Below are 25,348 nucleotides of genomic sequence, written 5' to 3'. Positions count from 1 at the left end.
GAGAGTCTCATGCATTAGTCAGAAGGGAATATTCTGGAAAGAGTGCTGTTTCACCACCCCAGCAGCTTTCTTTTTCCTGTTTGTGCTGTAGCCTGTAACGGCACTAAAGCATCCTCTTAATTAGTCATTCTGTTCTGCCTAAGTAACACCTGTTCTGCCAAGCTCTTTCCAATCCTCTCCATGGTCTCCCACGAGGATATTCTTAGAATTTTCTTATTTTCAGGCAAGTGCTCTCATCGGAAGAGCATTTCAGAAAAATCTCACAAGGTGATCCATGATTCTCCATGACAGAGAATGTACCTTTTGTTTCCAGTAGTTTGGTATTGCTGTGCCAACACTGTGATTAGCTGAAGGCCTTTAATATTTCATTACTTTGCAAGATCCATTTTCTGTAAAGCTGGCAAGGAGTTGGGGGAGGGAATGGCATTGAGGAGGATTAAATGGGCAACCTCTAATGAATCTTACATTAATGATAAACTTGAAAATAACTGCTGCCTGTAAAATACTCCTTTGGAATATATCATAAATTCCCGCTCTATCCCAAAATCAATGCATTCCCATTGAGGGTCTGGATTCTGGAGGGATTACCAAAAACAATATAGAATGTCAGAGATGAACCCAAGTCAAAGGGTAGTGTACCCTTCAACCCAGGCTCACTTGGAAAGGCTTGAATAGTTTGTAATACAGGTAATCCCCGGTTATGAGTGTTCCCTTAGCAAACGTTCGAAGTTACGTGATAAGCTCCTCCTAGCGTTTGTGAACAAGTTCTGAAACTGAGAATCTTGCAGCACCATGGCAGTTGTTCGCCTTTACGAACAACTGCAGAGGATCCGCAACATTTGTCTGGAACATTGCTGACCAAAATGGAGCTTCTGAGGGATGGCTCCGCCCCTCCGATGCTCCGTTTGAACCTCCAGAGACCTCGCCCGGCACATTGCAGGCTGAAATGGAGCTTCTGAGGGACGGATCTGCCCCTCTGATGCTCTATTCTGGCCTCCAGAGGCCTCGCCCAGCACGTTGTAGGCTGAAATGGAGCTTCTGGAGGACGGATCTGCCCCTCTGATGCTCCGTTTCGGCCTCCAGAGGCCTTGCCTGGCATGTTGCAGGCCGAAGTGGAGCTTCTAAGGGGTGGATCCGCCCCTCAGAAGCTCCGTTCTGGCCTCATGCTCCCCACAATTGCTTCCCCCCCCCCCACACCCAACCTGACACGCTGGATCACTTACCTTGTGAAGATCTAGCAAGCAGTCTCCTCTCCAGCAAATCCACCCTCCGGAAGCTCCATTTTGGCCTGCAATGAGCCGGGGAAGGCCTGTGGAGGCCCGAATGGAGCATTGGAGGGGCAGATCCGTCCTTCAGGAGTTCCATTGCGGCCAGCAATGTGCCAGGCAAGACCTGCAGATGCCCAAATGGAGCGTTGGAGGGGCGCAGGCAGCTGAGAGATTGGTAAGGAGACTGCTTGCTAGATCTTCACAAGTTAAATGAGCCGGTGTGGCAGGTTGGGGGTGTGTGGGAAATAGTGGGGAGCATGAGGTATTTCAGGGGGCCGGGTGGTCTTAGGCAGGTGGCCTGTTCCATCACTAGCCCCCCCCATGGCCTTCCCCACCCTGAAATACCTCATGCGCGCTTAATGAGCCTCGCCTGGGATTAGTGAATGAGTGGGCGAAGGGATAGATTGATCCCATTAAAAGTATGCAATTCACTCCCACAAATCCTCGGGTTACAAATGGAATGCGTAAACTCCATTACATTCGTAACTCAAGGACTACCTGTAGAAGCAATGAACAAGCATCCTGAAGGAACATTTTGAGCAGGACAAGTAAAGTGAATTGAAAGAAGGTAACACACAGCAGCTTCTTCAGCAGAATTAAAATAAAAAAAATAAAAAGAAACTGGTTCTCATAGAGTTCTTACAACACAAGCTTTCGCCTACGGAGAAAACAGGTGCCCTTTGTCCTGGGAATTCTTTCTTACATGCGCAGCTGGAAGCTAGCAATGTTGTCTGCATTTAGAGATAATTTAGAATTGTGAATTAAATCCCTTTGGAAATTGTGTGTGAGAATGTCAATAGGCGAACTGGCTAACTGTCAGGGTGTGTCCTGCCTGGTTTCATGCCATCCCTTCAGCCTTTGCCTGCCTGACCCAACTCCTTTACCAGCTTTCCCGCAGCTTGGTACACCCCTCAGATGATTTGGGACATATCTCTCCAAATTCCCAGTCAGTCATTATGGTCAGCTTGTCTTTTTGAAAGATGTACTGTTTGCGGTTGGAAACTGAAATGCCAAAGTTTGAAATAGTAAGGAGGAAAACAAAGTTGGACTGATTGGCCTAAGAAACAGAAATAAAGCAGGAGAATGATTTATCACTTTCTTCTGATTCAGTAATTTTTTCAATGCTAACACATTTTTAAAATTTCAAAACACCTACATACACAGGCATCACCAGATGGGGCGCTCATAAATCAGTTTCACTATATTATTGGTACAACAAGGTGAAAGAGCTCAATTATAGTAGCAAAAACATGGACGGGGCCATGTAGAATAGATTGTGAGCTGCTCACAATCAAACTAAAGCAGCCAAAGCCAACAGATTTCCAAGGTATGAACTTGAGCATGTATCCAATATTTTAAAGGACAAAACTGTGAAGGGGTATATAAGTCTAAGTGCTATTGCTATTTGATTTCTACCCTACCTTTAATTTAGGCATTCAAGACAGTATTTACCGCACTTTCTGCTCTTACAATTTCACACAAAACAGCGTGGTGGTAGTTTGGGCTGTGGTCCAAAGTCACCCCATGAGCTTGGGTAGAATATTTATCAAATCTGCAAATATTACAATGTCAGGCGGGATAGCTCATACCGTAAAGATTTTATAAATAACTTTAACAATTATTTTTATGTTAGAGAACTGTACCTAAAATAACAGAATGAAATTTAACAGGAACACATGCAGGATTTTTCACTTAGCAAGCAATCAGCTGCACATGTGTACCTGACTTGGCAAAAGCATTTGTGGAAAAGATTTTGGAACTGTAGCCGATCACAAATTGAATATGAGTCAGCAGTGTGATGTTGCTTTCAAAACGCTCCCATAGAGAGGGGCTCCTCCGGGTGCCGTCGGCCAAACAATGTCGGCTGTCGGCCCCTAGGGGGAGAGCCTTCTCTGTGGGGGCACCTACGATTTGGAACGAGCTCCCCCCGGAGATACGTAGGATCCCGGATCTGCGCACCTTCCGCCGCGCGCTTAAGACTTTTCTATTTTATCAAGCTGGCCTGGCCTAAATCTCCCCCCTTTTTAAATGTGGAAATTTTAAATTTTTAAATTTTAAATTCGTCTTTTTATAGGGGTATGGGTAAGGCATTTTAAATTGGGGAGCCATTTTAGATTTAATTCTGTTTTAAACGTATTTTAATTGTTTATATTGTATGTTTTTAACTTTGGCTGTGCACCGCCCCGAGTCCTTCGGGAGAGGGGGCGGTATAAAAATCTAATAAATAAATAAAAAAAAATCTAATAAATAAAAAAGCCAAATGCAATTTTATGCTGGTTCAGCAGAAGTATTGTTTCTAAATCATAGGAAATCACTTAAATTCTTTTTGACATATTCCATCTCAAGTATTGTAGCCAGTTCTAAATATTGTACTTTAGGAAAGATTTAATTAAACTACAACAAACCCAAAAAAGATCTCCAAGGAGGGGCAGAGATTTAAGAAATATTGAAGGAATTGGGAATGTTTAACCTTGAAAAAAATGGGAGAAAACTGCTACATAGAAGAAGATCAGGTCCTGTTTTCTACCACTCCAGAGGATATTGTCTGCAATCATAAAAATAGATTCCAGACTGAATGTTTAGAAAAAAAGATCTTAACAGTTCAGCCAGTTATCCAGAAAATTGGATTCCTTTTCACCCAGTGTGTTCAAATGAAAGCCAAGCCATATCTGAGATATGCTTTAATTTGAGCATGTTCTGTTACTAAAGCAGTTGGAATGGCTTTTTTCAATTCTTAAATGACTATTGGCACACGAATCCTGATTTTTGGTCTTCATTTTCACAGATGTAATAGGTTGTTATTTTTCATAAAACTGCATGCCCTTAAGAAACCTTATTTTTTGGTTCTTCCAACTTGTCAGGCATTGAACGCAGGAGATACTCTTTTTGTGTGGCCACTATAGATATACAGTATAGGAATGATGACTCTTAAATATCTGCAACTTCCTACATACTACTTTTACCACATTCAAAATTCTAAGCCACCTCACCTTGGACACAAAACTTGAGCTCCTTGGCATCAGTAACCACTGAGGATTGCAACTTTTCAGGTATTTTCTTGCTCATGCGGTTATAGCTGCGCTGTTTCTTGGTTTCCCCCCAGAGATTGGAGCCACCATACATGCTGGGAATGTTGAGGACTGCAATTCCTTCCAATGAAGTGCTAGTCAGATCCAAAACTGTTCCATCACACTGATACAGAGGGAGAAAAAGATAAGAGAGTGGTTTTATGAAATATATTTAGAATTATCTATTAAGCTGTATCATGAACTATTTAAATATTTCTATTCCACCTTTCTAAATATCCAATTGACTTCTAATTGTTATAAAACCAATGAAACAAAATTATGAAGATCCACATTCATTACAATAATACTAAACAACAAGCTGTGATGCTTATTGTTATCAGTTCAAAATTCAAGTGTAGATGGCTAGAACCCCTTTCAGCAGAGTCAGAAGGAGCAGTATTATCTAAACAATGTATTATTCACTTGCTTACATACTTACGACCATTTTAACCAGAGTCTAAATGTACCACAAACATGCTGTTTAACAGGGGACATTTTTGAAGCAGAAACCTTGCAGTATATTTCTTGTTTCTCATGCACATGTCTGGACAGTTCAGTAGATGTGAATGAAACATTTGATCTGTGAACAAGGGCCCTATACAACTAAATATTCTGAACATTTTAAAGTGTGGCCTAATCATTATCAGAAGTAATATGAATAAAGTCTAAGTAATCTAGTAAAGATTACTTTAAGCTTCAGTATAGTTGACCAGTCTTTCCCAATCTGGTGACCTCCTTGATGAAAAAATACCATCTAAACAGCCAACATAGGAATATACATCCAAGACAATGCCTAATATATTCAAGATCAGATCTTATTAGTTAATAAGGTAGATCTTATTAATTTTGTGAGCGTTTCTCACCTATGAATATTGCTGTTTTGTATATTGTGTATTATTTTCTGACAATAAGCAGAGAATGAAGACTGTAAATAATGTGACCATTTTGCAAGCAGCTTTGGGTGGCAGAAACAAAAAGTTTACTAATAAGTCAGCTGAACACAGAAATAATAATTTATATCACATTTAAAAACTATCAAAGCTTCATATGTGAATCCATTTAGCTGTGTGGTTGTCCCCTCTCCCTCTAACTGAAACTAGAAACTATTGGAAACAAGGTGTAAATAGGGTGGGTTTTTTTTGTAAAGAGCAATCTAAAGCAACATAATAACATGTTTGGCAAAAGCTATAATTGAAAAACAATTATTTTGGTCTGCACACAAGTCCTTTGATATTTATCTAAGGGTTGCAAGTGCTGTTCTTTGGTCTGTGTTCAGTTCTGCTTCGTTGTTTTGCTTGGGGACATTGCCAATGAGCCTCTCCTGTGCTGTCTGGGTAGCAAAATTCTGGCAGGCTGCAGAAGGTGATATGGACGCCATATATTCACCCAGCAGAGGAATGAGCATCTAATGGCCAGTAACTGTGTTTTCCTCTTTAACCCTGCTTTGTCTCTGTGCCAATGTGGTACAATGGCCTCTTTGAGAAGGGGCAGCTGATGGGTTGTTGGCAGGAAGACTGGAAGTAGACATTTGCAGCTGGGCAAAAAAAACAACTTTATTTCTAAGCGACTACAACCGTAACTGATGCCAATTTCCAAAACAAAACTGCCATTTCTCCTGTGCTCATGACAGATGCCTGGAGCCAAAAGGAGGGCAAACTGTTGCTTTCATCTTAAAATGCTGTTAGATTAACACTTTGCAGCCCTTGAACTACAATATCCTGAACATATTTGCAGAAAGATCCAGGACTGAGAAACTAAGTTATTTTTTTCACACAACAGTATTTTTCAGGAAATACTGGGAGAGGATACACTTAGGGGTTTGTTTTTTTTTTGTATAACAGATGAATTGTTGTGCAATGTGGAATCTGTCAAAGGTTGAACAACTACAGCTAAAGTATTTTTCTCACTATTGGTGCTAAACCCAAAACAAATACAATAAAAGCAATAGTGGATCAGTGTAAACCCTTTTGTGTGTAGCATTCTGTTCCCAATCAAGGACCCATGGAAAGCCCACAAACAGACTGAAATCCAATAATGCTGATGACGTGTTCTTGGCAACTGCTATTCAGCTGCCTAATGATATTGGAAACATTATATCACTGTCAGGGCTACTTGCGACAGCAGCTTTATCCTATCTGCTCATCCGAGATATATAGAGGGTGGTCCTAATTACTACTCAAAGAAACGACATTCACTTTTATTTCATTATTTAATATGCTGCTTGACTAAATCATAAACTGAAGTCAAGTGTGGAACTAAGCTGTTTTGAACCCAAGGACTAATCATTTGCCTACTTAGTTTGTTTGAAATGTTTCTGGAACAATGTGCTATTTGAATATTCCATGTCTGACTTCAGCCTCTCAGGCATGAATTCGCATTGGAAGGTTTTAGGAGTTGCACTGATTCACAGACTAAATACAATCTCAGCAATTGATGGCTAGGGGAAAATGCCAAATACCATTTTAAGTCTGCATCTATTTTATAGATGTACTAGGTGAACTGGACGTGGGAGGTAATGGTAGTGTTTGCTGAAATACCATACCAAACTAAACACAAACCTTCTCATATTTTAAGAATAGCTGGACAATGGAAAAAGTTCTTCAGAGATACCAAGAATGTCTTTCTTGCTGGTTCTTTTTTATTTAAACATCCTGTACTCAAAGGGATAGGTTAGACTAGTGCTGGAAGGAAGAAAGCTGGGGAGTGATGAATGAGCAAGGGATATAGCCAGCTAAAACATCTGAGACAGCTGAGGAGAAGTATATGTTATGTCATTTACTCTTTTTGACAGCAATCAACTGAAACTTATTCCTGATCTGGGTCTGGATGAGTTCCAATTTCCTCTAAAAAGCTTTTCTCTCCTTCCCTGGCTATTATTAGCCCCTTAAGGTGCTGGCTGCAATAAAATCAAAAGGCCATCGCTGTGCGTAACCTGAGAAAATAAGAGTAGATGTCTTAAACACGTACCAGCATCTATAGAGGCTAAAGGAAGAATCCTTTTGAACATAATGATAGTCTATAAAGAATTTGAAATAATTATCCAGATCCATAAGCTTTGGTCATGAATGAAAGGAAAAAGAGCAGGTTGGAGTAGATAGGTGTTCTGACCTAGGCTTCCTGATATAGTAAAAAACACACAATTAGTTCCAAAACCCCCTTTTTTTATTTGAATGTCTGTGAATTCCTTTCATTCACAGCATGTGCTGAATCACCAAGAGTTTATAACTAGTCCAGCAGAAGTCTGCCACAGTCCTTCGGATAAGACTGGTAAACACCCACCTTATCTTCTTTGACACGCTGCCAAAGACCTAATTGGCAATTATCTTGGCAAGGCCACACGGAAACAGAGACTCAAAAATGAAGCTTCAAAGTACAAACCGACACCATACACAATGTTGCTTCCTGCAAAGGCCCACGTGTCTTATGGGAGGGGCCAATCATCTCCAAGCCTTACTCTTGAGTTGTCCCTTTTGTTTTAACTGTTCTTGCCTTCTGGCAGCTCTGGGCATGTGCACACTAGGAACAGGCTCCCCCTGTTCCTCTGCCTCTCTGATGTCTGACTCTAGAGGCTCCAGAGTCCGCACATAACTCCCAGATGGCCCTGGCCCCATCTCTGCCTCCAACACAGAGCCCTTGTCCGAGCCTTCCCCAGACTCCAGGACTGGCCCATATGCCTCCCCAGCCTCCTCACTGTCCGACTCTGCTGCCAGCTCCGCAGGTTGTTGGCGGACCACAACAATAGGATTATATCTCTTTCACTTACATTTTTGAAAGATACTGTGAAAATAGGAATGGGGAACAGAAAGAGATGCACGAAGAAACCAGCAATGAACTTTGGGTGGTTTGTCCACTTGGCATCTTTTTGGTGTGGTCTGGAAATGCAATGTGTTTCTTAAAGATATCCATACCTAGGTCACGCTGGCATGCAAAACTATAGTCACAGCAAAGATAGTTGGACCAGGATCATTTACACAATTAGGAAGCAATTAGAGAAGCCAACTGAGCTCAGGATCTTCTAAAATGATTTCTTGGACAGCTGATGGGAACTGTCCCTGTGTCAGCCCTTGAATGAGGATGCTTGTCCTCACTTGTCATAAGAACTGAATGGAGGTGATCACAGCAGACTGAAGAAGCAGAGCAAGGCATGGGCTTTGACTGACAATTCCATTTTCTAGTTTTAGTGAATAATTAACAAACATTGCATTTATGTTTTCAGACTACAGGTACGGAAAGTATAGCTCTCAGTCCTTAAAAAGAGGATGGTTTGGATGAGGTTGATGAGTGGAAATGGTTATGGAAAATACACACCACATAAAATCTCAAGTACAAACTATGAAATGATTGACTTCTTAGTAACTGCTGGTGAACCACACATTTCCTAATTAGAGGCTGTTACCATGTAGCTGGAAGGTGGTAGTAAGCAATCACAGAATTTACAAACATTCACAGCAAACTTAATTTTAGTTGAACCCTGAAGTGTACCTATAAGGGCATAATTCTGTTCTCCCAAAACTGGCTTCAAAGATGAAACACCCAGATGTACATGCCAACAAATATACTTAAAGGGAATCCATAAAACAGGAATATGCTGTATATTTAAAAAATACTGCTCCACATCTATGTTTTTTTTTCTTCCACTGAACTGTGTTTTGGACATCTGTTTCCAAACAGAAGCTTTCTCAACTATAAATGTACCTACTCTTTCCCTGCAAAACATCTTAAAATGTTTCAGTGGATGGAGATGTCACTAAAAGCTCAGCTGCAGCTGCCAGCTGTTTGTGGGGGAAAAAAACCTCTGTCAACAGGCTAACAATGTGGGAACCATGGGAGATATATTGTTAATTGGAAAGCATTCAGATGTGTGGAATCTAGAATCTTGTTCGATCATATCATTGTGGGTCAGAACTAAAAAATAAAGAGATGAGCATTGTGCTTGTGAAGGCTATGAAAGTGATAAACCTCAAAAAAAAAAAAATTGTCCTATCAGACAAGTCTTTTGGTGAAACTTTTTCCTGTTTCCATCCTGCACTTTGGATTCTGCTAATCACCGATTGGGAAAAATGGCCAGTGCCCCTTCATCTTCCTATTCTTCTCTCTCTTGTACACCCAGCAGTCCAGGGGCAATTAGGAGAGCACAGAGGCCCTTTCTCATCAAGTGGCAATCTTCAGTAGAACGGCAGATAGGATGGCTTTTTCTTTGCCTGCCTCCTCCTGCTACTCTTCCTTCTCTTCTTCCTCCTGCTCCTCCTCTCCCCACTACACTATTCTACTAAACAGTCAACTAAAAGTCAGTAAGTGAAATGTCCATAAATCTATATTGTGAATTTTCTATTATGGGTGATCCAAATTTTAAAATCACTGTTTCAGGTGAGGAGATACTGAAGGTTTTTTTTAAAATGGGGGTGGGGGGGCAGAGATTCTTGTATTGGAATTTTATTTTCAAAAACAAAAACATTTCTTGAAAGAATGAAAAGGTCCCATAGATACTGTCTTGAAGGATGTGGCTGGGTTTAATAGCATCAGGGTAAACTAAGCAAAACACGTCTGGCTCCAGGGATAGTGCTATGTTGGATACATAAGGCTAGACCAATGCTAGTTTTTTGAGTCAATTATTTTCAATGAATATATTTTATACATGAGTAGACTTGCCAAGGTTTATGGCAACAATTATTGCCATAAACCTTGGCAAGTCTACTCATGAATAAAATATATTCATTGAACACCACTACTTGAGCTTTTGAATATGTATCTATTAAATTAAATCATTTTAATTTATTTTTAAAATTCTAACCTGTAAGCAGCACAGAGCTGTTACAGCCTAATTTTTTTGAGTAAAGTTTTAATGACTCCAGAGATGGAATGCAGTCTGATGTTAAAGAAGGAGGGAAAAATAAACCATAAATTTGCCAGAAATAATTTTCCAATAAACCATGGAAATTCTTACTTTACAAGCTTGACCCTGACTTTTCTAGAATCTTCAATAGTCTACAGTATGTTTAATGTTTTAATGAAATACAAGAACACGTTTCTAAGAAATCATTGATATAATCATAACACACCTTCTACAGAAAATTAAGACTTTGAGGTTTGGGGAGACTTACCTCAATCTCTACATAGTCATGAAGTTTCTTGCAAGTGGCTGAAAATGTTTCTGTTGTGCCGAATTCAAAATACCACAATTTATTCTTCATTCTGACAGAGAAAAACAAAAAAGGAAGAGCATTCTGGAGTGATACATTCACATGATACTTTATCTATACATGCTCCCTTGCTAGCAGCCACAAAGTTTGCAGTCTAATATGAGCTAGCACAATATGACTGGGAAATGATAATGAGTAAAAAAAATTATCCTAGAAAATTAGGCAACTTATGGAATTGCATCACAACAGCACTAGGTGATGGAATATTTCAGTTCACCAATTATTTTTTACACTTTTCCCTTCTTTTCAATAAAATTTATTTACGAGAAAATTCTATCTGCAGTTACAAATTTAACAAAATGTAAAAATCTCCTATCTGACAATTAATCTAGATAAACCTTCAGTAAGAATGCACATATTTCCACAGACTTTAGCAGAAACTGGAAAAACAAAGAGGAAATGAATAAGAAATTTCCCTCTGTTCAATCAAGAGAGACAGTTGGTTTTATACCGCAAGAATTATTTAATCCCACCTAGCCAAGTGCTTTACTCTGATATCAAGGTATCATTAGGGATTCAAAAATTATTTTGTTAATTTTTAAAAAATATTTTATTAGTTCAATTTATATGCCGCCTTTCTCCGGAGACTCAGCCGCCCTGAGACTTGTTTGCATTAAGGTTGTTCTTTAGTTTTGTGAACTCTGAAGACAGAAATATATTTTCTTAATAGAATAGCTGCAATGTTCAGAACCAAATTTCAACTCAGGATGAGACGCCATATTATTCTATGATACATTGATGCACGTCACAGTTGTACATATTGTTTGTATCATAGGATTTACCCTGGTGGTGAAATTCAGCTGTCTCTATCCGGATTGCGCGATCTGGTAGCGCCAGCAGTGGGAGGCTCTGCCCATCTGCCCGGATGTCATCATGTCCCGTTTTTGACCCTCTGCACATGCGCAGAAGGCTCTGCGCATGCGTGGAGGTGCGTGTGAGTTAGCGCACATGTGTGCGCACTCACATTTGCAAACCGGTAGCGAAGGTAAGTGAATACCACTCCTGATTTATCCCATATTTTAGCAGTCCAAAGAGCTTATAGAAAGTAAACAAAAATAAGGATGCTTCCACAAGTTTCCAGTTCCCAATATCTCACAATCAGTCTAAAGCCAGTTTCAAAATAGGCAGAATAGGCAGTGTGACATTCTAAATCCATCATCCAAATGCCATTATCTCCAGTCAGCTGACTGTTGATGATGGAAACTGAATGTCTTCTTATATTGGAAGGAAGTTGACTGGTGGGAAAGCTGCTGCTGCTACAAGCCTTGCTCTTAGGAAAGGCAACCAGCCTCTGTTGCACAATAGCTGGTCAGGCTACCCCCATAAAATGGCATGCTTTGCCTGCTTGTACTTGGCTTGTACTATCCTCTATTCTTGCAGGATCCTCCCTTACCATCTGTAGATGCTATGTTCCATGCCTACTTGCCTTTCAACCTTCTGGGGACCCATCAATTGTAACCCTCCTTAATTTTGTTTATGAAATCACATGTATGTACATGTGGGGTGGGGGAATAATCCATTATATGAGAATCCCTGACCTAAGTCTATCAAATCTTGTTTTTATTTCCTGACTATAGCTATCTACTACACTAATGTTTTTAACATACAGTAATTCTGAGGAAGCTTCTTTTTTCCTTTACTTGCATATAATGATAGCCAATTAAGTCTTTGGAGCAGAGTCAACTAAGCTGCCTCATTCTAGTTTTAATTTAAAATAATTCAGAGGAAGTATCTTTCCTCTGAATGGGACAGATTTTTTTTTTTAAAAAATATATAATTTAAAATATAAAAATATACTAAAACAGCTTTGTAAGGCCAGTTGAGGAAATTGGATTCTTTCTCAATTCAGTATTTTTAACATGATTATTTTTGATTATGATGGTAGAATCAGGAGTAAGTGGTGGCAGCAGGCAGTTTAGAAGGAAAACCATTTTTACTTCAATTTGAGAAGGCAGTATGCTTCTACTGCCCCTTCATAATTTAGGACAGAAATATGCCTGCATCCACCCTACTTTTCTAATACATATTTGCTGGCTCCTCTTTGGCCTAAGTTGACTTCATTGCTGTCTAAGGAACATGGTAATTTAATAGAGTTTGTTTACAGGAAGTGACTCTCCTTCTGTGCGCTATTCCTTGTATGAAAAAGTTTCAACCAGATCCTCAGAAACCATCCAAAGGTTTAAAGACTGGCGTAATGCTATAAAGACAGGAACAGCAGCTGTTTGGCACCTAGCCACCTGTAGGTGTAAAATCATCTCCAGAACTAAATAGGGAAGTCTTGAAGTATTGTACACATCTCACTGTATGTGCCCTATTGGAACACACTTCCTTGAATAGCAAGGTGACAAGCCCATTGGTTTTTTTTTAGGAAGGTAGTCTGCTTTGAGCTCTGTCAGGAAAAAAGACAAAGAGTTCATCCCACCTAATGGAATATATATCAGATTAAACAACAGGAATTTTGAAACACTAACAATGACATAATAGAGCTTGGTGCTTTTGCTCAGCAGACTAAATGGCTCTGTTCCAGAAATTCTCAGATTATGTTTTTCAACTTTTCAAGGCATTTGAAAATGTAGCATATCATCTCACTATTCACACTGAAGCCACACTACACATTTGATAATCCATCTACTCTACTCTATTTCCCTGAGTGTGCACAGCCTGTTTTTTCTTCTCAAGGATGTCATCTGGAATCCCACCTATGCAAGGCCAATGTAGAGTAAGGCTTCCCCACTAAGGATCCCTTGAAAATCTTCCAAAGAATCCTAGGTTTCCAACTTTGGAAAATGAACAAGTAGAACAATCTTGTCCACCCCTCTGCTGATTCCACATACTTTATTTTTCTTAGATTACTGCTGGACCAAAACTGTACATGCGTGTTCATGGATTTTGGAGACAAGTCGATGGTTAACCAGTGTAGGCCAGAAATAAATGTCAGGAAGGCGTAATAAGGTAAATATTTGATTTAAGTAGAACGGAATGACAAGGACTTCATAAGAGGTCAGAAAGCTGGAAGAAGTCCAAGAATTTTGTAGCGAAGAAAGAATGTGATAAAAAAAATTAGGTGAATAAGTTGTTAATTGCTATTTTAGTCCATAATACTTCCAAGACTTCTATCAGCTATATTCCAAGTTCTAAATTTCACGTACTGATTGAAAATTAATTAATTAATAAGATATTATTAATTATATCTTATCTTGTTCAACTATGTGACAGTCCTTCTGATGTTTGAACAGTGCTATAAAATTCCAAAGCTTCTATAATACAGTACCCCCAACTGTGAATAGTTTAAACAAAATCCAACCTGGTGAACACCACATTACACTGGATTTTCAGATATATTTATTTCACATTTTCTATTCCTATGAACTATTTATGCTGCCTATTTCCTATACACCTGAAAATGCTTCTGAATGCTTTGATTCAGTTCCTCTGAATTATAAATATGTAAACTCACCAGAATTATCACAGGCAGCAAATCTTTATTTTTAAATCTGTGAAATATTGAAGCTATACGGAAGCGAGAGAAGCTAATTATCTCTCTTGACAATAAATATCGGAGTGCATAACTGTGGCAAACAGGTTATGAGATTATCTAAACTCATATTAGGCTGATTTGTGAATATACGTGTCAGATATGTGTGTACATGCTAAATAAATCAACTGTTTACTGTATATCCATTACAATTTCAACAAAAACTATAATCCAACATCTAAAAGGCCAAACATTATTCATTTTGCATAGTTGAAGCATGGGATTACCTTTACAGTTTCCATTCTGTATTTCCTAGCCTATCCTTAAGATGCATTATAAGATAAAGAAGAAAGGATACAGAAGGAAGACTGTTTGCTGAAAGTCTATTAATTCTTAGAGAAATGTTTGAATACAATAATTTTTGTAAAGTTTTCCTGAACATCTCTTGTATAGACATTAGTAAGTGAGTTTTGCTTTTTTTAATGAAAGCAAGCCAGGACTATTTCTCATGAATCTACATGTGAAACATGAGCTAGTTCCAACCTGATATTCTGTTTTGCCTTTATTGCCTGTTTCTGCTGGTTCTGGAATTTATATATAATTATGAAGCGTGAATGAATGGATCTACAGCCAAATTCTAGGAGCTTTCCAAGCAAAACCTAAAATAATCAGAATTGCCAAATGTTAGAGTTCCAAATCTTAGAATACTGCATATTCTTTTGAGTTCATTTTGCTTCAGGATTTTATATAAATAACATAAGTTTATTTCAGTAATACTTTTTATCTTAAAGATGACAATGCCATGACATTATCCCCAATTGACAATAAATCCAGTTGATGTAGAGTAAAACCTCAGTCAGAAGCAAAACAGTAGCTCAAATGGGCAAATAATCAATCAATCAATGAAATAAAAATTGGTTGTCCTTCCATTCCTCTATAGATTTATGGAAAATTTGTTAGGCGGGAGAAATTGTTCAGATTTATAGAAACAAAGTAGAAAAGTTCTTATGTTGCATCTTAAATATGTAAAAGGGGGGGGGGGGCGTAAACAGGAAAGGAAGAGAAGCTTTGCAAAAGCGAGGGCAGGAGGTGAGAAAGCAAGAAGAGGAGGCTCCACCAAACCTGGCAAAAACAAGAAAGCTGCCCACTGAACGAAATAAAGGCTGAATGGAGCATGAGCTTCCTAGGTTGAAGATAGCTGACTGATGTAATATGCCATTTCTGGATCAACCCTAAGATTGTAATAAGAACAGCATCTGTTAACCAGTAGCCAATAACCAAGGACAAAATGACCATCCAGGGCAGGAACCATCCCCAGAAGGGAAGAGATGTGCTATACTATACTATACTATACTATACCTAATCTGTGCTGGGTCTGCTAGTAGAATGGAAGAAGTCACTGCAGACCATCTGCTCTGAAGAGCTTAATGTGGCCAGGTTGCAAAACAGCCGTTTTAAACTGAAGCTAAAAAACCTGGCTGTGAAGTGCATTTGCAGGTGGCTGGGAGTAGGAGGCAGCCAAAGTCATCCATATCTGCACTCAGGAAACAGTGAATGGCCTATATTGGCATCGGACCAAGCAGAAAATATGGATCTGTGCTAAGAGTTGTGATCACTGTCAAAATCAAACCTGTGAAAAAAACTCTTATATTTTCTTCTGAGATTGGGGAGGGAAATCTTTATTTTTTTTTATAATTGTTATACAATTAGGATTCAGCAACCCTCATCATTTCAGATCCACAATTTTTCCCCAAGAGACCCATCTCTGACCCAGACAGTAAGGTATGGCACAACTCAAGAGAACCAATATCATCATTCACTTTAATCAATAGTAGAAGCTAGAATTTTTATACTTTTTTTCTTGTAAATAGTTAAAAATGAATGAAACATGTACATACCCAAGCCTTGGCCTATATGTGGGCCGATTCTTAACAGGTGGACAATATGACGTAAATTGCTATTTCTATGACATGTACCATTTCCCTTATTTATTTCTTCCTGCCAACCCATTCTTTAGAGTATAGGGCTTTTTAAAACTTGAAGTCCGCTCACCTAAGGCTCAAATATAGCTCTGCAATGGCCAAAACAAAATGGCCAAAGTATCAGATTGTAAGTACAATAAAATATTTTACACTATCAGACAAAGATTTCCACTAAAGGGTGTTCCATCCTTTGTCCATGTTTGAGCAAAAAACAAAAAAACTAAAGCAGCTTTTTCCCCTTTCCAGACATGTGGTCCAAGCCAATTAAACCAAAACCCACACATTTAGATAGAGGGTGCACACACTAGGGAGGTAATTTGGTCTGACTGTAGAAACCTTATAACTAGTACAAAAGAAAAAAGAATTGTACGAGGGGGGGAAAGACTGATATTTACCTGCTACTGAATTTTTCAGGATGCTTTTCCCTCATCAAATGGAATCTATGTGCAATGGATGCATCCTATAAAAAGAATAAAGGGAAGCAAATGAAGCCTTTTATAAAGTACAGCCAGTTTTTCGAGAATTCTTAACACTAGAACTTATAGATTTGAACTGTAGTCCTTATATTGTGCCTCCCCACAATTATTATAATTAGGGTTTATGTTACATTTCTCCACAAGCTTCTTAAAGTTACCATACCAGAATAATGTCTGTTTTCAAGCACTTTCACATTACTACAGTTTGCACTTTGCATTTCTTAATGCATTTTGCATAATGCATAATCCATTTTCATTTAGTTATTTAAATAACTTATATGTTAATCAAATAGTTTTGGGAACCAACAAAAATGCACATAAAATAATGGAGTGCTGAAGAAAAAGCCAAGGCCTCTGGGGATTGGATTTCAGGGGCAATTGCATTTGCCTGTAATTTCTAAAAAAATTAAAAGTGCTATCTCTGGGAAGGGAATGCAATCTGCCAAAGAATTATCATTTTACTGCTTTTCAAAGAGAACCTTGGCAAGATACTGTGATGGCTGATCTTCTGTGGGGAAGTGGGAGAGGATGCATTGAGCTGGAAGATGGGGTGATGCAAGTGTTTCTCCCATGAGAAACTAGACTGCCATAAGTTCTCCCTAGAGTTCCAGTCAAGCAAAAAATAAAAAAAGAAACTTGCTTTAAGAGTGCTTCCTGCCAAAGCACAGCTAGAAGTAAGCTGACTCATCTGTCAATCACTGTCAATGTTGAAGGATCACAGAGATTGAGCACTAGGTTTGAAACGTGTGGAATCCTTGTATGGAGGGTACAATAAACTGAATGTAGGCATTCTTGTGTTTTCTACCATTTTACAATACAAAGTATAAAATAACAGCAAATTTGAATGCTTTTCAATGAAAAAGGTACAGTTTCTCCTAGTCTAATGACTTCTTCCAATGTGATGCCCTTTTAAATACATTGGCCTAATTGGGGAAGGCTAATATCTGTTTTGCACTCCTACGGTAGAATACAGAAGGCAAAATATCCAGCTTAAAAAACAAACAAACCCTTAAGAATCATTAACAAAATAGTCTTGTATTGGATACCTTTGGCCATTCTTTGCTTTGCTGACAATTGTGTTCTTATCCTCACTCTGTTTAAGAAAGCATAAAGTTTAAACTGTTTTCAAATCGCAAACAGCAATGCAAAGAGCTTTCTTTCAGCATTGAGGTTTGGATTGCCTGTGGAATGCACCCTCCTCATCCAGGGATTAGCAAAGTCCACATCCCTCGCTTCATGATGGAGTATTGAAGTGTCACTAGGAAGGGACTTTGCAAGTCCAGGACCTGATCTATTTGTAATCCAAAACTTCCTGTTAGTGATATAGTTACTGGCCCACATTTCTCAGAGTCCAAAAATAAAGGGAGAGAAGATGGGAAGCAGCATATGGCAGCCTAGGCTCAAGAACAGCTTGTTATCATCAGTGGTAATGCTTAAAAGCATCTTGTTAAGAGCTGGAATTCCAGAATAACACAGCCTGTTTATGTACTTTTCTTGTTCTTCAATACCCCGTAAATCAGTGATTATAATGACTTATACTGTGGATCTATAGATACAGAGTATCTAGGACACCAACGTCAATTTTCTTAAATATCTGCAAAGCATGAAAAATAATTTAATGTAATATTAATCATGTGTTATTGATTTTAAAAGGTCAGCACATCAATTACAGCCATTTGTAAGGCACATTGCTTATGTCTGTAACACATTTATGGCAATCATCAATCATTTATAAATGGAGCCTTACTATAACAGAAGAACATTTCTAAACAAATGCTTCAGTGTTTCCCTCCCCCCTTTCCATCAGCTGTTTCTTTTACCATGCCAGAACATTAAACTAGTCAGCTGTTGTGAGGGGCTTCCTAGCAACCCTACAACATGGGGATAAACTAATAATTATTTGACCAATTTCCATCAGTGAAAATCCGTATCAACCGTGAAGGCACACAGAATGTTTAATAGGACAAAATGGCAAAGTAGTTAAAATATAATTATATAAAAGGTTATTAAAAGGCTATACATGCAGTTATGTAAGGCTACTAGTATAGCAGGAGAGCATATTCAACTGGACAGATGTGCTCGGCTAATAGGGCAGAAAATAACACATAATTGAAGACATGCGCCTTCACACTCTGCCCTATTAGCATGGAAAGGAGTATTTTCATTCTGAAATATTTATTCTTTCTGCTTGCTGCTAGCCTATAAAAAGGTTGATAGTGGTCAAAGATGCTTTTTGAGCAACACTAAATAAATACATCCTTGACATTGTGGCCATTACAACTTTCCTGAAGTTGCAATTCACGCTTTTGGCAAGCAGATTGCAATTATGATGGTTGCAGTGTCCTATGATCACATGATCACCATTTGCAACCCTCCTGGCCAACTTCCAACCAGCAAAGTCAATAGAGAAGCTGGCAGGAGTGAAATTGTGAAACTACTAGGTCCTGTGGATCAGGAGAACTGAAACTAATTGCTCGGCAACTATGATTGAAAATGGCAACTTCAGGGAAAGTGGCAAATCAGCAAAAAAAAAAAAAAAAAAAAAAAAAAAAGGAAAACATGCTAATGGCTGCAGCTTTTTCTGGACTTGTATGGTAGCCATGTAAGTTCAGGGGAATATATGTTTGAGTTAAAAAGGCAAAGAAATGTCTATAGGACAGGAAAAATGAGTTTCATCCTATTGCTGCCTCCATAATGTCTTCTGAACCAAAGCAGGTTTTTTCTTGAGGCAGTACTGTCACCACTTCTCCTCCAGATAGCAATAGCAATAGCACTTATATACCACTTCATAGTGCTTTTACAGCCCTGCCTAAGCTGTTTACAGAGTCAACATATTGACCCCAACAATCTGGGTCCTCATTTTAGCCACCTTGGACAGGATGGAAGGCTGAGTCAACCTTGAGCCGGTGAGATTTGAACTGCCGAACTGCAGCTAGCAGTCAGCTGACGTAGCCTGCAGTACTGCACTGTAACCACTGTGCCACCTCGGCTCTTTGGATCATCATCAAAATATATAAATAATGGTTGCTGGAATTGGGTATGTCTAATTTAATGAAAAGAGGGACTAGAGGTGACATAATAGCAGTGTTTCAATATCTCAGGGGTTGCCACAAAGAAGAGGTAGTCAAGCTATTCTCCAAAGCACCTGAGGGTAGGACAAGAAGCAATGGGTGGAAACTAATCAAGGAGAGAATCAACCTAGAACTAAGAAGAAATGACAGTTTCTTGTGACAGTTAGAACAATTAATCATTGGAATAACTTGCCTCCAGAAGTTGTGAATGCTCCAACACTGGAAGTTTTTAAGAAGAGATTGGACAACCATTTGTCAGAAATGGTGTAGGGTTTTCTGCCTGAGCAGGGGATTGAACTAGAAGACCTCCAAAGTCCCTTTCAACTCTGTTATTCTAAGTATTTTCCTGACTCTGCAGAGGTACCCTGTGAATCCAGGAAATAGTATAGTTTATTTAAGTTGCTGATAAAGTGGAAGAACATGTTGGAGCTGCAATACCTTTCCTGCTTCAGATCTGAACACTGTACAATTTACCATAGAAACATTACTGTATATCAGTTTTGAAGGAGCAGTACTGGCAGCTTCTATGCTAGCAAGAAAAATTCAAGCTTCATGGCTCAAGTCCTTGTTGGTATCTTATTTCTTATCTTCCTCAAATGTATTTGTCCAGAAACTAACATCAACTAAAGAAGCTCTTTTGGAGAATATGCATTTATCACACCTTTAGTCTCAAGTGCTCCAGTTATGGAATTCATCTAAAGGCCAAACTGTTTATCCAGAGGTTTGGGTGAACTCTCCTCTTGTGTCATTTGGCATGTTGCTGTCACTGATATACTCTGTATGATGTTATTATTTGTTTTATTATTCTATAATGATTTTGGCGAAAAATAGTCATAAGCAAACAGGCAGAATGCCATGCCACAAACTTCTGAAGAGCATACACTGTGGAAATGATCCTTCTATTATACCTCCCTTTGCTTCTCAAATCAATTCTCTACTGCAGTCCTTCCATAATTAATGATGTTCTTATTAATGACCTTGATACTCCAATGCATTGGGAATAGTATAAAGGGAAAAAATGAAACAGTTGAGACTTAAAATTTATCAGCATGGTAAAAGATGATAGGATTGTAACCCTAAATATTTGGAAAGCCACATGAATAAGGTAACACAGATTGCTTACTACTCCTATGGAGAAATAGTTGTTGATGATGCTGAATGGGACTGGATCTCCATTCTCCTCTTTGTCATTGGGAATGACATCAATTTGCCATCGGTCCAGCATTACCTCAGTACTGTGCTCAATATCTTTAAGTATTTTTATTAGGTTGCCTCCTTCATAGCCTTGGAATAGAAAAATAAAAATTGACAGGTGATGAGGAACAGAATGTTATGGTGGAATTTGCCAAGCATTAATGGGGCAATACAGTAAAAGGAGGCCAGGCAGTGACAGGCTGTACGGAATATATAGCCAGAAAAGAAATGCAGATGATGTATAATTCAAAGCAGAAACCAATCTGATGTAGCATAAGCCTCCTCAAAAATATAACGGGATTTGGAGCTGATGTCTGAGGCCTTGTATTCCATCCCAAACTCTAAATTAATTGCTGGTGGCAAAAACATCAGTATCGGTCTCTTGGCCAGCAACCAATGTGCATTCCATATAAGGACCAATTAAAATCCCAGCCCTAATAATAATATTAAATTGCAGGATAGTTCAGATTGCAACTATGAAACAGTATTTTGTGGGTAATAGAGTTATTGGTTGGCTATACAGTAGCTGCTGGCTGCATGGTGGATATTATGGGATTTCTGCATGGGATATGTACTTTAAATAGGAATGCACATCATGGATGCATTTGTCTGAAGTGGTGTAGGTTTTCCTGCCTAAGCAGGGGGTTGGACTAGAAGACCTCCAAGGTCCCTTCCAACTCTGTTATTCTATTCTATTCTATGGAGATCAAGAGCGATTGTGAAGAGCCTCCAATGGTACTTCAATAGGGTGTGCATGCACACAGGGCATACACTCATTTCCACCAAGGTGTCCATATCTTGCCTCACAGGGGAGAGCCAACTAAGTATGTTAGTTCAGGGGTGGGTTCTAAATTTTTTTACTACCAGTTCTGTGGGCGTGGCTTATTTGTGGGTGTGGCTTGGGGGGTAATGTGACTGGGTGGGCGTGGCCAACTTTTTTTTTTTTAACTTTTAAAAGCATTATTTCTACAACCTTAAGAGGTTGCAGAAAAAAATGCTTTTAGAAGCCTCTGACGATCAGGCAATTCATCTGGGATTTCTAGAGGCCTTTAAAGGATTTTTTTCCCCTACAACCTCCTCGGCTGAAGAGATTGCAGGAAAACATGCTTTTAGAAGCTTCTGACGATCAGGCAAACCTGCTGGGATCTTAAAGGGATTTTTTTCCCCTACAACCTCCTCGTCTGGAAGATTACAGGAAAACATGCTTTTAGAAGCTTCTGATGATCAGGCAAATCTGCTGGGATCGCCAGAGGCTTTTAAAGGGATTTTTTTCCCCTACAACCTCCTTGGCTGGAGAGGTTACAGGAAAACATGCTTTTAGAAGCCTCTGAAGATCCCAGCTGAGCCGTGCGATCATCAGAGGCTTTTTTACTACTGATTCTTGCGAACCGGTGCGAACCGGGAGCAACCCACTACTGTGTTAGTTGTGATAGCCCATTGGTGTACTGATAAATGTATAACAATCAAAAATCCCAGCTGTATTGCTGCCACTACTCTGCACCCTACCCTAAGCATCGTAGCTCATATCTGTATTCAACTGGCTCATAAAATTCCAGAAAATTTAATAATCAGCTGTTGTGAACTAGTACGAGCCAGTTCCATCACACCACTGCACCAGTCACTTAAAAAACCCATTCTACCATTTTTTACAAGAAAGGTGGTGAGTGGCCACCCTCTTCTTTTAGTACTGTGACCTGATAGGAAGGTGTATGCAAAGCTTAGATTTTTTTCCAGAATCAGTACTACTGGTCATTTAAGAATTTAAATCTGTATTTTATAAAACAAGATCAGAAACGTACGTTGCAAATGGAAAAGAGAAGAAGTTGAAGAAAAGTGAACAAACATCTCTTAAATAAGTTGATCTCAGTTCCTGCTACCCAGGAAATAGATGTTCTCTAAACTCCAGGATCCCTCACACATATACGTCGTAAAGTTCACACAGCCCACATCCCAATCCACAAAATGCAACAGATCTATATTACAACCAGTTTTGCTAGTCTAGTTTTTTATCCAGATTCATTAGTTCCTTTCCTGTAGCTGCCAAAACTGGAACCTTTGTCTTCCTATGCAATTAGCTGGCATCAAAGGAGAAGCGCAAAAACCAAAAACAAAAGAATGCCTGCTCTCTCTCCTCTGTTTACATACCCATCGGAGAAGGAAAACTGATTGGCTCCTTGTGTTCAATTGTGGGAACATGTTTAATTTTCTCCATTTATCTTCTGAATGGTGAAATGAAGCTACCTTTCCTTTACCTTTCCATGAAATTTCCCCGTATTCATAATAGCAGCAAAGCATGGAAAATGGCTAGTGGCATTAAAAACAGCTACAGGTTTCAACAACACATGGGACTGCTAGCAAGAGGAATCATTGACAAGCCATGACATGAAATCATAGTGAACAAACCAAAACATTGGGCTGACTTGAGAGACTTACCTCCTCCCCATCGGAGGCAGCGGGCAAGATCATTCCCTGTTCCCAATGGCAGGATAGCCACAGGAGGGTGCTTTGCTAAGTTCATTTTATCTGCAAAGAAATAATCAACCATCAGAGGCCCACAGATAGGCCTTTGGGTATGATGACCTTCTTTTGCAACATCTGCAAGAGGAGAACTCACAGGAGTAGTAAAGCTTAACAACTCCCGAAGGGATAGAATTTACTTGAATTGTGTTCACCGGCTAAAAATAAAAACAACAACAACGGTAAGGAGAGTACATGATGTACCTGAAGCAAGTTGGCTAGAAGACTTGGCCTCAATGTGATAGATGCAGTGGATGGGAATCAGTGGTGGGTTGCTACCGGTTCACACCGGATCGAGCGAACCGGTAGTGGCGGTGGCAGGAGGCTCTGCCCACCCACCTGGATGCTTCTGCGCATGCGCAAAAAGGTGTGCACGCATGAGCGAACCGGTAGCGATGGGATTTGGAACCTGCCCCTAATGGGAATCCACTATTAGTGGAAGAAATGGTGGAGGGGGAGGAAGGAGTTGGGGATTCGTATAGTATAATTATGATGAACCTTACCTCTACATCTGCATCAACCCCACCCCCACAGTTTAATCAAGAGCAAGAACACTTAGATTTATATACTGCTCCACAGTGCTTTATAGCTCTCTCTAAGCGGTTTACAAATGTCATCATATTGCCCTCAACAAGATTTCTCCCCATCTTTAAGGGAGTGCATTTTTTGTTACTAGATAGGCACAAAGATTGCCATGGTATGACATCTTTCAAAAATGTAGAGTCTCTGAGAGACGGGGTTAAATATTACCATGAGTGGCCAAAAGCAAAATAGTAGCTAAGTTACTTTCCACAGGTCCTTCTTGAGCCTTTATTAAGTTCAATGCGATGGCCAGAATGTACAGCTATAGCCAATATTGAAAGAGCAGGGGAGAGGAGGTGACACCACCACACTGGTGGTATACTACAAATTAAATTGTGAACAATGAATGTTAATATAATCGATTACGAGTTGTGTAAATAGCCACCTTCTCTGCTCCTCATAGAAAGGTTAAAACCTAGGCTTCCTCTTTTTATCTAAACTGTGCTTGTTGATTTTAATCTGTACAACTGTAGCTCCTTATCAGAAAGTCCTAACAACTATGAAGAAGTGGATGGTAATGATAAGGATGCAAACTGTACATGAAGCTAAGTATCTGCCTTTCTTGTCAGAGTTCCTTAATTCACAGTTTCTTTTGTTATACCAGACAGAGATATACATACATTCATGAGAAAGAACAACCTCAGCCTCTCCTTCCCTTCTCTTAGCCGTGACCCTAGACCTGACCCATTCTTCTAGTGATAATTTCATTTATCAACTGTTGACAGATCCTAATTTACCTATGCAGTCCAGGATCCATCCAACTGTCCCATCCCCTCCACAAGCCAAAATACGAAAGTCTGGGGTATCACAGAAAAAATTTAATCTAAGAAAAAAGAAAAGGCAAAAAAAAAAAAAAAGGAAGTAGTTTAGAAACGAATGCTTATTGTACAATATGAAAAATGTTACATTCTCCCCAACCTTCCAAGTGCATTCTGGAATTTATAATCTCAAATATCTGGAGGGTATATGACTGAGGAAGGTATGACTTAGATGGTTGTTTTTCAAATTCTGCAATAGTTTACAGAAATGAACATACAAAAAAGCATATTAGTTGTGTTCTTCATGATTAAAAACTGAGATAATATTTTGCTATTCTCAACTCAACAAGTGAATGATTAAGTGCAATCTAGTTGACAAAGAAATCATGCAATTTGGAGTCCAATCTATACTTCATGGACGAGATCTGTTTTCTATCTTTTCTTGCTAAAAAATTTTTTTTTAGCATCTATGTAAATTTTAGATATAATTCCATTAACAATAACACACTAAATAATCTCAGCTGCAAATAGCATTTGCTGCATTGATCCTTTGTATTGCAATGAAGCATTCACATGTATTGTTTCATTAATTTATAGAGACCCAGTGGACTCAATAACACAAATGTAAGCAAATATAATACAACTCAGCATATACATACTTTAAAGAACCACCAGTCAGCTGAGCTTCTCAATCTAAGGCATATTAACAAGCTTTTGGGTAGGGAAGGAGGAGGAAATAAAGGAAATTGAGCTGAGG

At 39.0% G+C, this 25,348-nt stretch overlaps 1 protein-coding gene across 2 annotated transcripts in view; it reads right to left on the bottom strand.

Moving 5' to 3' along the window:
* The window catches only part of DGKG (diacylglycerol kinase gamma), a 76,141-nt gene that overhangs the window by 8,602 nt on the left and 42,191 nt on the right, over positions 1–25,348 (bottom strand). For both annotated transcript variants that reach the window (XM_070946402.1, XM_070946403.1), the window contains 6 exons: positions 24,571–24,656; positions 23,168–23,257; positions 20,664–20,824; positions 16,389–16,453; positions 10,438–10,528; positions 4,259–4,460 (listed from right to left, as the gene is read on the bottom strand). In XM_070946402.1, the coding sequence (XP_070802503.1) occupies positions 4,259–4,460; positions 10,438–10,528; positions 16,389–16,453; positions 20,664–20,824; positions 23,168–23,257; positions 24,571–24,656 (695 nt within the window). The remainder of the gene's footprint in view (positions 1–4,258; positions 4,461–10,437; positions 10,529–16,388; positions 16,454–20,663; positions 20,825–23,167; positions 23,258–24,570; positions 24,657–25,348) is intronic.

This window comes from Pituophis catenifer, unplaced genomic scaffold (assembly GCF_029215685.1).
Source record: "Pituophis catenifer annectens isolate HBS135680 unplaced genomic scaffold, rPitCat1.0.hap2 SCAF_6, whole genome shotgun sequence".
Classification (NCBI taxonomy): domain Eukaryota; kingdom Metazoa; phylum Chordata; class Lepidosauria; order Squamata; family Colubridae; genus Pituophis; species Pituophis catenifer.
The sequence above is the reverse complement of the archived record's forward strand: the minus strand, read 5'-3'. Positions and strand labels throughout refer to the sequence as shown.